The 14,081-nt window shown below is 46.2% G+C and overlaps 1 protein-coding gene across 3 annotated transcripts in view; it reads right to left on the bottom strand.

The window, feature by feature from the left end:
* Positions 1-6,049: 6,049 nt before the first annotated feature.
* The window catches only part of NUP214 (nucleoporin 214), a 38,790-nt gene continuing 30,758 nt past the window's right edge, over positions 6,050-14,081 (bottom strand). For all 3 annotated transcript variants that reach the window (XM_041406678.1, XM_041406679.1, XM_041406680.1), the window contains exons 32-36: positions 12,667-12,816; positions 11,267-11,438; positions 7,784-7,926; positions 6,939-6,963; positions 6,050-6,265 (exon numbers count right to left, since the gene is read on the bottom strand). In XM_041406678.1, the coding sequence (XP_041262612.1) occupies positions 6,232-6,265; positions 6,939-6,963; positions 7,784-7,926; positions 11,267-11,438; positions 12,667-12,816 (524 nt within the window). In that variant the 3' untranslated portion in view covers positions 6,050-6,231. The remainder of the gene's footprint in view (positions 6,266-6,938; positions 6,964-7,783; positions 7,927-11,266; positions 11,439-12,666; positions 12,817-14,081) is intronic.

Genomic DNA, 14,081 nt, shown 5'->3' with positions numbered 1-14,081 from the left:
TGTGTCTGCCTGGAGTCGTTTGGGCGGTGGCTGTTTTTAAATGAATAGCTCTGCGCTCACGTTTCGAGGCAGCGATAAATACCCTATTTACCACCAGTTCTCTCTCCGTGTCAGCTCTTGGGCTGCAGCAGACAGAGCCAGGAGGTTTCTGGTGAAAAACACCAGCCAACATCCTGCATTTTTCACCAGCAGGCTGCTGCACATCTCGGGGCGGCCGGCGCAGGCTGCGGCTGAGCTTCCGCACGCTTCGGTTTCCTGACACCGTTTGGTTATTTAGCAAAACCCCGTCAGATGTTCCCTGAAAATACCACATCTGGAGAGAGGCACCACCGCAGAGCCCTGGACAGGGGAGAGGGTGAAAGCTGCTGCAGTCCGTGACTGGTTTTCAAACACCACCTGTACTCATTCCATTATTCCCTGCCCGCCCCCGAAAATGTTCACGGTCGGGTTTTGTTTGCTTTCCGGTAAAGGAAAGTGCTGACATGGGTTCTGGAGAGCAGGGGGTGCCTGGCCAAGCAGCCAGTACAGCTCCACTGCTGATCTCTTAAACCCACGGGCACCTTCCAGCTCCTCCTGCCACAGCCCGACCCCACTGCAGGCTCCCATCCCACCGCTCTGCCCAAGCAAGACACACGTTTCTCCTTTTCACATTTTTTTTCAGTCTTTGAGAAGTTTTGCTGTCTCTGATCCAGCTGGGAAAGCAGCATCCAAGCTCCTCCAGAAAGCACCAGAGCAAGGACCTGCTGTGGTGTCAGTGCTGTGGCGGTGACACAAACAAACGCAGGTGAGGAGGAGGAGGAAGGAAACTCCCAGCTCGAGCAGAGGAATGTGCAGGGATGGAGCTTGAGCAGGGGAGAGGACAGATTCTGAGTGGGATTCCTTGCCACAGTGGAAACACTCCAGCCTCATCTGTTGATAGCAGGTTAAATTTAGATGTCCCAGTTTTGGAGGGAGGGAGGGGTGGGGAGGGGACACCAGCCAACTCACAGCTGCTTTGGTGAGATCCTGGAAAAGCCAAACGCTCCCGGTCACTTCTCCCTGCACAGGGAGACTGGAAAAGCCCCTGTGGGGGATGAGGAGGGCACAGGGAAGGTCGTGAGCTGCTGAGCCCAGCACAGCCCGGGTGATGCTGGAGCTCCCTTCTGCTGCTTGAGCTAACACCAATCCTTGACTGCAGCACATCTCAAACTTCACCTTTCTACAAGTTTTGTCCCTTGGTTTTGTGATTTTCTAACCTCAGTTTAAGCAGACTGAGGCAACAGTTCCTTCATTTGAAGAAACCCTCTGACCTCCACAGTTCCTTCTTGAAACTCTGCAGGGACTTTCCTCTGCTGATGCAAATCAGATTTTGTTCCCTATTTCTTCTCTCACATCTCCTTAAGCTGTTAATGTGCAGCAGCTGCAAATACTCCTTTCATTTGTTCATGTTTTCAAGTTTTAAAGCCAAGCATTTTTAGCAATGCCCTGAAGAACCTTGAAGCACCTATTAAAAATAAAATAGTAACAGCTCCTGAAACAACCTCACTGAGATTCTCAGGGCTACCTTTAGTAGCTTTTGTAAATTGGTCCCCACAAAGCTTTTGGTTGTAGAGTATTGGAAAAAATTATTTCCCTGTGAGGGTGGTGAGGCCCTGGCACAGGGTGCCCCATCCCTGGAAGTGTCCAAAGCCAGGTTGGACAGGGCTTGGAGCAATCTGGGATAGTGGGAGGTGTGGAAGGGGGTGGAACGAGATGGGCTTTAAGGTTCCTTCCCCCCCAGACCATTCCATGATTCTGTGAAGAACCCAAACATGGGAGAGCAGCACTGGAGAGCCAGCTCTGACTCAGCCACGATTCATAACTTTGGGGTTGCCCCAAATCCAGGAGAGCAGCACTGGACAGTCAGCTCTGACTCAACCACGATTCCTTGGGGTTGTCCCACGTTTCCCTGTCACCTCTGCACTGCAGGGAGGTTCTTGAGGAGCCTGAGTGGAGGTGACTGCAGCACCCTGCTCTGAGAGAGGGTGGTGTGGGGGGCTCAGTGCTTCTGTCCATGCTGGCATGGCTCTGTGAGGAGGCAGAACTGCAGCCCGGGCCCCAGCACTTGAGCTTATCTCCTGTCAGGGAACACAGGAGTCCCACCGCAGGCCTGGCAGCACAGAGCCTGCACGAGATAAGGGCAGGCAGGAGAAATCCTGGCTCTGCAGCAGGGGACAGACACACACTGGCACAGGAGGAGCTCTGTGACCTGCTGGGAGCTGCAGGAGAAGGAGGTGGGGATGGAGCAAGGTGAGGAATGTGCTGGGAGTGCCCACAGAACCCCTGGGGAGCTGAGCCCACAGACACGTGTAGGAGTGCAGAGCTGGAAGATGTGACACATCCAAGCTCATCCCTGGGAGAGGAAGAGTCATGGAGTCACAAAGGTTGGAAAAGATCTCCAGGGTCATGGAGTCCAAACTTTGATGCCCGTGTCAGTTAAACCAGAGCACTGAGTGCTTGTTCTCCATGGCTGCAATACCCCAGAGCCCCATGGCTGTGAGAGGGGGGACAGGGATGGACTCACTGCTGACCCAGGGCTGCGAGCCACAGCCACCTCTTCCCAGCCCCTAGGGCTCCACACGACATTTATCTAGGAACAAAACTTTCCCTGGCACTCCTGGACTCACTCATGCCAAAGCCTCATGCAGGATTATTTTTCCTTGTAAGCAATGCTGGAAGCAATGCACGAGGGACACATGAAAACTAAGAAGGGATAAATAAAATGTCATTTCAGCCTCCAAGCCTGGACATGTACACAGCTGAGGGCAGAGGGAGCTCTGCTCCAGACTGCTGGCAGGGACACAGAGCAGTGCCCTGATTCCTGGGCAAAGGGCTGGCAGAAGAGGTGGTGCCACCTTTCCCCAGGTGCCTTCACCTTCCCCAGCCTCCCTCCTGCTCCCAGCACCTGGAGCAAGGGAATGTTCTGCAGCACTTTTCCAACCTCCTTCATCTCCCACAGGGACCCCAGGCCTGAACACGCCAGAGCAGCTCCTGCAGGGGCTGAGCAGCCCTTCCTGCCCATGGTCTGGTCCCTCCCAGTGCCAGGATTTTGGTCAGGGACACACCAGCTCTGCCCCTGGCAGGAGGGTGCTGTGAGGGACAGGCAGAAGGGATGTGACCCAGCAGAACAGGATGAACTCCAGCCCTGCCATCCCTTCCCAGCTCAACAGCAGCAGGATGCCACTGGCATTTGTCCTCTGGTCACCTCCCCACTGTGGCACAGAAGGGCCAAGGGAATGATGCCCTTCCCTTCCCAGGAGATAAAACCAGACAGAGGGATATGGTCCAGACCACGTTTTGAAACACCAAGCATTATACAGCAAAAGCTTTTCAAACACGAGATTTAAGTAATTAATTTTTCCACCTCTGTGACAAAGCTATGTCTTGGCCTTATTTTTTCCAGAAAAAAAAAAAAAAGCTCTTTTCTTTGTTGCTCTTTTAGCCTTCAAGGAAGCAGAAATCCCTGTTTTGGTCTCCACATGGGTTTGGGGAGATCCTTTTTGTGCCTGAGGCTCTCCTCTGCCCACCACAGTGACACCAGCCCTGTGCTGTCACAGCAGAGCCCTGCCAGCACTTGGCTCCCCACTGCCTTGAGGCCACAGTGTCATCTCAGGGGTGGGGAAAATAAGTGTGTTCTTTCATTAGAAATAATTAAGACTTTGCCTTTGATAAAAGCCTTGGAAGATTTCTGCTCATACTTAAAGAGCAGGAAAAAAAAAAGAGGCACAGAAGGCAAAGCTCCTCCAGAGCAGTGAGGGCTGCTGGTTATCCAGGGATTATCCAGCATGGCAAACAACTGAGTGAGACTCCAAACTTGGCTATCCTTGAATTCTTGCCCCAGGACTACCAAGCCTGGGGTTTTCTGCATTAGCAGCTTTACTCTCTGGTGGATGTCCACCCACAGAGCACTGGGCAGAGGCCACTCAGCACAGGTGACACAGCCTGTGACAGCCTCTGGCAGCCACCAAGCCACTGCCACACACACTTACCAACTCCTTGAGTCATCTAATGAAAATGCAGATTTTCCAGAGCCAACTCTGCTGGGTTTTGTGCATTTTCCTGTGGGCTCGTGGTCACGATCAGCCTCTCTGAGCTGCTCAGCTCCTCCAGCAGCTGCTATGGAAACAGGGAGCAGCACCTGTTTCTCAAGGGCAGATAGTTCAAGGGGTTGGGCTGTTTCAACCGGGATTTGGGAAAAATTGCAAGAAAATGTATGTTCAGTCAGGGTCTGGGGTAGTTCTAAGGGCACTTCACTTGCCAGGAGTTAAACAGGTACCAAGCAGCAGAGCAGGGACACCCCCCAACTGCTCCCATCATTCCAAAAGGGAAACTTTAAATGGCTCAGCCTGCCAACACCACATTCTTACCAAGCCAGTCCTCTCCATAGCAGGAGGTTTCTGAGCTATCTGGGGGAGCACAGCTGATATGGCCTCCGAGGAGGTGTCACATGCCACAGTGAGGGGAGATTAATGCAAAGAATTTAAGGTCAATGGTTTGGGCCAGCTGCTATTTATAAAAAGAGGAAAGAAAGCACAACAGCAGTGTCACCTCTAGCCTTAAGAAATGTTGTCTTGTCAAGGAGAACACACTGGGAAGGGCATGCCTCAATCCATCTTCAGCTTTTCTTCACCTCCAGAGCAGCCAGTCTGGGAGTCTTCTCTCTGTGCCAGTGCTGTGTCCCTGGATCACCAGAACTCTCCCTCTTCCCCCACAGGGACTGGGAGGTCACACCCAAATCCCAAAAGTGCTGCCTCTAACATGACCAGGGTATGAAATCCAGGGCATATGGAAAAGCCTTGGAGCCCATGGCCTTGCAAAGCCTCTCCACAGCTAAAAATAAGCCCTTGCACACTGAATTGCCCACATCTCTTCATTTTTAAAGGAAACCTGCCTAAGATCATTCCCAGCTACAGAGACAGGAAGGACACCTGGTTCAGCAAGGACAGGAGTTAGGAAAACATTTTTAGGCTGATTTGAAAAAAAAACCAATTTCTTCAGAAACTGTTGAAAAATATAAGTAGTTTATAATGGATATGAAAACAAGAAGTTACCAATTATTTACAATTCCCAAAAATGATCACATGTCCACCAAACCAGAAAATGTCACCTGTCATTGAATCAGGTGACAGTAAAGAGAAAAAGAAACATTAGAATGTTTCTGCTATGAATGTTTCTGACAACAGAAAATGCAGAACTCCCCAAAACATCCCAATAGGACCAAGGAGAAAACCCCACCCAATCTGCATGTACCCAGCTAACACAGGAGCTGCCATTTCAAATGTGTTATCCACAGAGCAAGAAAACCTGATTGCATCATTTGGAGGGTTCATGGAGGTTCCAAACAGAAAAAGTGTTTGGCCAGAAGTCTTTGGGGCATTCTTTAAAACATTTGTTGTATGTTCAAGTATAAACACATGAGAATTTCACAAATGAAAATGACTAAAGCCAGAAGCTACAGGGAAAAAGCACAATCTCATCTCTGTTAGAAAAAAATTAATGTATCCAACAGTAGAATCCAACAACCAAAGGCAAAAAAAGCAAAATCACTAATGGTCCTAGATGGAGGTCGTGTCTGCTTCCAGGGCCAGAAGTTCTCCCCAGAACCTGAGTTCCATTTTTTGAGTTCTATAAGATTTACAGAAAGGTAAAAATAGGAGAGCTTTTACTTCCCACCTCTTTGCTGAATGTTACTGCCATGGGAACGTGCTCTGCACGCTGCCAGCTTCTTCCCAGATAATTTCCTATTTCTCCACTAAGCCTCTGGCTCACACATGACTCAGTTTCAGCACTTCACTGAGATAAGCATGTGCCCCATCCTAGACTTAAAATTAGCAGGGCAAACCTCAGCCTCTTCTTCAGAGCCTGGGATAATCAGGGATTCTATTAATGAAAAATGTGCTGGTTTATGTCAGGAACCAACTGGAGCTACTCCTTTGTGTAGGCAAGGGATGGACAAGAAAAAGCTGAGCTCAGCACACATCCATCTCCTCTTGATGCAGGGAGATAATAAACCTTTCCACCACAGAAAACATCAAGCCAGATAAAATAGTTTAATATAGAGCAAGAGCAAGTATTGCATAAAAATAAGCAAAATCTTTTTCTTAAAAAAAAAAAAGAAGTCTGAGAACTCGTATTTAGAAGAAAAGCTGGTTGGGTATTGATCATGGGGGTGACTCATGAATGCAGGAGCTACAGGAAGAGTTCAGGATGTCCCTAGCTTCTCCATCCACTAAATCCAGAGGAAGATCTGTGGAGCAAGATAAAAAGAAAACCACAGCAGTGAGTGCTAGAGCCTCCCTCAGGCAGCATTAATTCAGCAGATCTCTCAATCAAACCTCCAGTCTCCCTAGTACCAGGAGCTTTTTATGAGAACACACAAGTATTTCCAGCCTCTTTCACCTGAGCCTGCAGCAACACACACTGACTAGATATAATTGTGCTTATTCTAGAGCCTGCCATCTGCAGAGATCCATGTTCTCTCTATCTGACAGGGAAACAAAGTTTAAGAAACTTGCTGGAAGGGATCCAGCCAGGCAGAGCAGATGACAGAGTTAACCTTTAACTGTAAATCATCATCTCACTTCAGCCACAGAAGTACCAATTTATTTCATTTCTTGTTTCAACCTGATAAATGGAGCAGACTCCTGATTCACACACGTGGCTTGAGCACACACATCATGTCCCTGAGAGGTGGAGAAGAACATGATCCAAGTGGAAATTTTCTCTTTAGAGACAGGTAAACCTCTCTGGAAAGCTCACACCCAGAGCCTGGACTGTGGCCTCTGCAGCATCACCAAAATGGAAATCAGAACTAGTATTTAAATGCTATTTTCAGAGTTTGCTCTTGTAAACCATTCCACTCTTTATCCTGATTCAATTCCTATTTTTAAGGAAAAGTTAAGACACAAAATGGTACTTACGTGTTAGGTGATCCAAAACCAAACCCTGAAAGAAAAGCAAGATAGAAAAATAGTTGGCAAAAGGGAAAATGAATGCTTAGGATTTGTAGTAAATGTCCCCTCCCACACACAGATTGAAAAATATTTCTTCCCTGCCTTAGGCCAGGGAAAAGCGATGGGCAAACAATGAAAGTCAAATCTCCATCTACAAGAGAAGTGACTTGCCTGCCTCCTAAGAGAGCTTGGCTTTCACTGCTCATCAGCCAGGTCATTCATTAGCAGCCCTGCAGACAATGTGCCTGGTGTGCTCCTCTCTCTCTGAGCTGCTTTCTGGAGGAGGTCTGTGCTTAATGCAGGCCCCTGGTGTCAGGCAGCCACCAGGGAACGTGGCCTTGCACGGGCTCTGCTCTGAGCCCTGCCTAAATCACTGGGCCTTCACTGAACTGCAGCAGAAAAACACCTGGCTGTTGGTGTTCCAGCTCAATTTTTCAGTGCATATTCCTCTAACACTAAGTACTTACAGCACAGATAGCCAAGCACGTGGTACTGAAGAAATATTCCTTATTTCCAAGTATTTTCCTTTGAGGAGAAAGGGCAACTCCACAAAAAGGGGGGAAAAGCAATAATCAGCTGAGGTGTGCAGAGCAGTAGTGATGTGCTGACATTGCACCCAGCAGATCAGTGATGGAATTAGGAGCTGAAGGCTGAGAAGGTGCTGTACCCCAGCCTGAACCTCAGTTCTCCTGGACACGGTGCCTTCCCTACAGCACTGGGAAGATTTTTGGCAGGGAGCTGAGGATTCCCACCCAATTTCCAGGGAAAACCAGAGACATGGGGGCTGTTAGGGTGATTTTAGCTTCTCCTACCTCCTCCACCTGTCCCAAAAGCTGAGAATCCACTGCTTTGTGTGCCAAAGCCTGTGCCCTGCTGGGACAGGGAGCCAAATGTGGGCGTGTTCTGGTTTGCCAAGGTGCCAAAGGACGCCGTGTTGTTACTGGTACCACCAAACCTGCAGGTTTTAAAGAGACAATCTGAGTTTGCAAACATCTCTCACTTACACTGATAACAGTGCCCCCCTTAAATGAGGATACATCAAAAGGTGGGACCAGCTGGTATGAATAATTGTTCAATTTGGAAAGAGATTCCCTGCTTTGGGAGAGAGTTTTGTACATAGCAAGGTCTGTTCAGCTCTCATTCTTCACACACACCAGGCAAATATGTTCATGTTTACACAGGGTATGTTTTCAGGGGCTTGGAAATACCCACTCCAGCCATCAAATGGAATATTTTAATTCACTCCTGTGTGTGGTTCTCACCAAAAGCACAGCATTGTTTTGCTTCACAAACAGGGCAGCAAACACAGAATTGGTGTGAGCTGCTCAAAGCCAGAGCACAAAGCAGAGCCCAGATATAGAACCCAGATTCCCAAATTTCAGAGGGTATCTTCCCCATTGCCCAGAGAAATGTGCAGATTTCTCAATTCCTTTCTCTGCCCAGCCCATTTTGAACCACACAAGGTTCCAGTGCTTCCCTGAAGATCTGAACCACCCTGGCACTTCTCCCCAAACTCTAATCACTTCCCTAATTGCCTTTGGGGACTGCAATGAGAAACACTTTTATATAAGAAAATGTGTCTTTCTCCACCCACTCTGTCCAACCAGGCAGCACAGAGCTCTTGGTGTGACACACTAATGAGACCATGGTATGCAGTGTTTCTCTGCCCTTCTTTCCATTCTGAATATAAGAAATGTTCTCAAAGAACAACTTTCAAGTTTAACTTAAACTGGGCAAAATGCAGACATAAGATTGCCAAATGACAAGCTCTGCAAGTGCACAACAATCCTAAAACCCAGCAGCAGCCTGAGCAGAGCTGGACACATCACAGTGTGCCAGCTCTGCAAGGCTGTGCCTCACACAAACTCCTGTCATTTCTCACTTAAAACCCAACCTGACAGCACGTTAACCCACCTCTCCATCCATCCACGTCTAGGAGACTTAAAAAAACCCAAAACACAGACCTACATCAAAAGCTATCACTCCAGACAAAAGACAGCCCTTGCAGCAATGTGACAAGCAATTCACCTGGCAAAGGACATCACCTCTCCTCTCCCTGACACTGCCAAGTGTGCACACTGCTTCCACAGACAGCAGCAGAGACCAGGGGCAGCTCAGTGACTCTGCATCTCTGGCCCTGCTCTGGCTCCTCACCTCTGCTCTTGCAGGCAGCACTCAGAACCACAAATGTGCTTTTCTCAGGAAAAGCAGAACAGATTTTTTTTTTTAGTTTTTTTAAAAAAGCAGCAAGATTGGGTGATGTGTTTAGAACAAGAGGTTTTAGAGTGCTCCATCTTCTCAGGGCTATGCTACAACACAAATCTTGTCTGTCTTGTGTAAGGAAGAGGTGAAAATAGTGACGAGAAAATTTGTGGTTCAAACTGCTCCTTTCAGCTGCAACAAGAAGAGGCCTGCTGGAAAGGCTGCACACAGTTTAAGTAAGAAACAGCTTCATATCGACAGATTTTTTTCCATACACACAAAATACATGAAATGCAGTCATTGCCTGGTAACAATTTCATCCAACCTGTCTTGCCCAGATTTTCAGGCCTTTTGTAAAGCTGCTGTGCAAAACACAACTGAGATGCACTTGAGGTCAGCATCTAAAAGCAAAACATTATTTGCCCACCAATAGTTGGAACTGCAGGCTCTGAAGAAGTGTAGTGGTTTCTATTTCTGACACCCCCATAATTTCTTGAGTGATGCAGATTTTTCAGAATTGAAGCAGTATGAATCACATGTATTTAAGTGAGCAGAGTATTCTCAGGAACTTGGAGCTAATACAACACCATGTACTTGCAAGCAACTTCTTTGGAATTGGGATTTTTAAAGTTTCACTTCAAGAGAAAGGCAGAAATGGAAGTCCTGTATAGATGCTATATTACACTGCAGAATTGAACTATTACCCAACATTTTGTGGTGAGATTTGGATTTTTGTAAAGCTGCCTAGGAATTTTGCACACTCTTTATAAGTTTTAAAAATCAACATCCTCAGGGAACTCTGAAAATATCAGATCAAGTCTGTACCTTTCTAGTAGAGAAAAAATTGTCAAAGCTTCCCATAAGTGAAGTCACTGAATTATCTTTCTCGAGTCTGCAGACTGCTTATGCAAGACCTCTTTTCCATCAACATGCTGCTTGTTCTGAATCCCATTTTATCTTTAAGCTCTCCATGTTGTCACTAAGCAGATCCAGCCTCAGTACAAAATCCTGCAGCACAATGGCTGGATGTTGGAACTGAACAAACCAGCAGTTGATTTAAGCTAAGTCATCCCTACAAACACATCCTTCTTTTAAGATTTAATTAAACTGCCTGTATTTTCATCCTTTCCAAAGGGACTCCTCAATCTCTGCACATTCTGGACAGCAGGAGCACCTGGCTGAAGCCTGCCCCAGCTCAGGGGTACCTGCCCACACCTCACAGTGTAACTTAACTTGTTATTTAATTAACAAGTTACACTTCTGGATGCTCCCCTGTGCCTCACATAAAGGCAGTTCCTCCTGAAACCAGACAGAGACACAAACACTTGTGAAATACATAAACACCAAGATTGGGGAGACATCCGGTTTCCTCTCCTCACTGGAAGTTTTTCTCTTTTTAATTGGCTCTGTTCAGTCTGACTGTAACTGCAGGACATGAAGGAGTGTTGCTGGCTGGTAGCTGAAGAACTGCATTTGCTGCCTCCTGCAGAAGCTGCTTGGCAAGGTTTGGAATTTTGTATTTGCTGAACAAAGCAAGGAATGATGTGCTGTCTGCTCTGGTGCCAAGCCCAGGCTTAGGGGATACAGGAACAGGTAAAAACAATCAGGGAGGGATAAATATAAAGAGCTTGGGGAGCACAGACTGTTACAAGTGCCTCATCCCACAGGTGAGAGAACAGCCTGAATTCTCATTAGCATCTCTAGCCCAAATCTAACCAGAGGATAAAGTGTCTGGCCAGAGTAACAGATAACAATAATTGTTATTTTCTTTGCTAGGCATAGCTTGTACTCCTAGATTTGCACTCACTAAATACACACAGAGAAAATACCCCTGCATTTCCTCACACAGTTGCAAGCTGACACCTCAAAAGCTAAAGATTCAACACAGGAGTTACCAGCATTAAAACGATCACACGCATTCTTTCCTTCGGGGTGCGAGTTTTAATTTCATACCTTAATTTTTCTGTCTTTTAAACAAACAAACCAAGGACACTTGGAGCTTACCAGTCAACGACAGAATATATCCCTCATGTGCAAGCAGAGGTAACCAAGCATAAGCTTGTCATGCAAGAAGGCTCTTTGCCCTGGCTTACCCAAATCCTCCAGCGCTGGCCGCTGCCGTCCCCTCGCCGAACACTTTGCCTCCCGTTGAGCCCAGAGGGCTTGAAAAGGTTGGGGCTGAACCGAATGCTGGCACCCCTCCAAACCCAGGGGATCCCCCAAAAGTGGGAGGGCTGCCAAACACTGGAGCAGCACCGAAGCCACCTGAGCAAAACAGAGGCAAAAAAAGGGGACAAGAATATCACATAAACAATAACGCAGAGAGAGAAAACAAAGAGCAGCTTTCCAGGTAGATAATGGGGTGTTCATCCTGTCATATGGACAGCAATTTATAGAAGTAATTCCAATCTGCAGGGTGTTTTGTTGCAAGAGATATGGGTAAGAGAAGTGCCTGAATGCATGAAAGAAAACTGCAACTGGCAAGTCTTCCCCATCTCTTAAGATCAGAGAGTAGATGCAAGCTTGGGTGCTTCAGGGATGCAAAGATTCAGGAGGTAGGGTATGATTTAATTCTGGTTTAAGTGGTGGAGACTAAAATGGAAGGATTAAATGCCAGGTCAGTGGAACTGCCTGCAGGGAATTAAGAACTTATTTCTGCTCTTGGCAATTTCTGTTCAGGGGTTGGCTGCCTCCTGCAGCTCTGAATGGATTTCTACCCAGATTATTTTTTTCTATGTTCATCTGCTGATATTATTGGTCTGTTTCACTGTGGAACATGAAGGACACCTGCTCTTTTAATTGACCAGGGATGAGGATGGGATACCACTGCACCTTTTAATACCCAGGGTGAAATTCCAGTCCATGCCAAGGTAATGGATACTGTTTGGCTGTAAACACAAAAGGTCTGGAAAAAAAAAATGCTAGGCCTGAATTATTTAAATGCAGATCAGATATTTTGTTACCTCTATCTCTAGGAACTTAAGAGCATTTATCCCAGGGGCTGAAGCTTTGGTCAGCAAACATTCTCTTTAGCATATTATTAACATGTTTTACTTTCCTTTTTCCACTATTTTAAGTAGTGAAATGGGAATAAAAGAGGTTACAAAACCCAGAGCAAGGTTTGTAAGGTAATATTCCAAGAAAGTATCTAAAATAGGAAAAATGTATTCAGTTCCACGTTTTGTACTCTTGACTTTACAGAACATAAGACCAGAACTACATTACACAGATCTCAGCTCTTAAATTGCAATGGGAATTTCTGGAATGAACACCTGTGGATGTGGTGTACTGGATGCTGCATAAGAGAGAGTAAAATTCTGCCTTGGACCCACCAGCTAAAGCTCCATTCACTCAGCCATTAGTTATTTTTCATTAACTGTTCAGAGACAATTCTTGTCCATGCACCAAGTCCAGGCTGTGGTCAGGTAAAAGTTGAACAGCAAATATCTCCCAGACAGAGAGGGCTGTCCTACTGGGTGCATTCCCAAAGTACCTGCTTTGTTTGGACTGGAGAACCCAAAGCCTTGGGAGGCCACACTTCCACCACCAGAGCTGAAAGTGCCTGTAGGCTTCTGCTCTCCAAAGGAGGAGCTGCCAAAGCCAAAAGTCTTTGCTCCGCTGTTTCCAAATAAGCTCGAAGAATCTGGGGAGATGAAGAATAATTATAAACAGCCAATATTCAGAGCAGACAATATTCTACACTGCACTTCATTAGCTGAAGCAGGAGAAAGGAAAATGACTTTTCTTTCCACAACCCCCAAGCACACAATGAACGTCACACTGAAAACAACACAGGGAGAAGCCAAGTTTTCCCTAATTCCTACAGGACTTTGTAGCTGCACCAAGATCCATTTTGGATCTGACAGACCACTAACAACCCTTTATTGCTGCAATCTAGTAAATCACCAGGAGGGATGATTTGTTTAGATGCATCCTGTGGCCCAGTCAGAAAAAGACAATTCCTCAAGTGAGAAATCCCAGCAGCTACAATCAGTCTCTCCAGACAACACAAATATCAGCAAACCACAAATTAAAGGTTGTCAGCTGTTTTGGCAATGCTCAGTATTTCTACACAAGATTATCTAACAGGACCTTAAAGTAGGAGCCAAACTTCTCCAGCTTTACTGAGAAATAACTAATTTTCTTCATCCTTCATAAGCCTACAGGGAGTTTTTGCATCTAGAGGCAGGACACAGAACAACCAAAGCTTTTCTCTGGTGAATCATCTGTTTTGTTTCATCACAAACCCCAGAACTGCATTAAATGATTAAATTAGCAAGGTTAGAAAACTGACCTCAACCATTAATCCCAATGGATCATTAAAGATGTAATAAAATAAATGGATTTTCTCTCTTAAGGCTTGAAGTGCTACTTCTAACCACTTGCAGCACTAATTTTGCAGCTTTCCTTTGTTTCCCAACTTTCATGTCCAGCCACTGCTTCCCCTTCTTTGTGCTTTTTACCTGCCTATCCATATGTCACAGCAAATTTTGATAAAGTACCTTGCATGTGCTGCATAAAGATATTAATTTTTAGGCAGAGGTTCACAAAAATTCTCTCCCTCATATTGATTCTTTGCAATTTTTACAGTCTTAGGGCAATGAGAGATGATCAAAGCTTTCCAACTTCCAACCACGTTGGAGGCAGACATTCAGTGACAAGAATTCTGAGTATTTCATTTTAAGGAAGGATTTAGACAAGAATTCTCTACAGAATATAGATATTATTCACACTTTTTGCATCTGCTTGTTTGTTTCAATGGCTTCCCTACTTGCTTTCCATAAACCTAGAAGGAAAATTCTGGATTACACATCACACATATTCCGGTTACACCCTCAAAGCCTTTCATATTAACACAGAATTTACTCAAAAACAATTAGCAGCAGAAAAGCAGATGGGCTCACAAAA

Source organism: Onychostruthus taczanowskii, unplaced genomic scaffold (genome assembly GCF_017590055.1).
Source record: "Onychostruthus taczanowskii isolate IOZ18803 unplaced genomic scaffold, ASM1759005v1 scaffold25, whole genome shotgun sequence".
In the NCBI taxonomy this organism is placed as follows: Eukaryota; Metazoa; Chordata; class Aves; order Passeriformes; family Passeridae; genus Onychostruthus; species Onychostruthus taczanowskii.
This window is presented reverse-complemented; position numbering and strand designations above follow the sequence as displayed.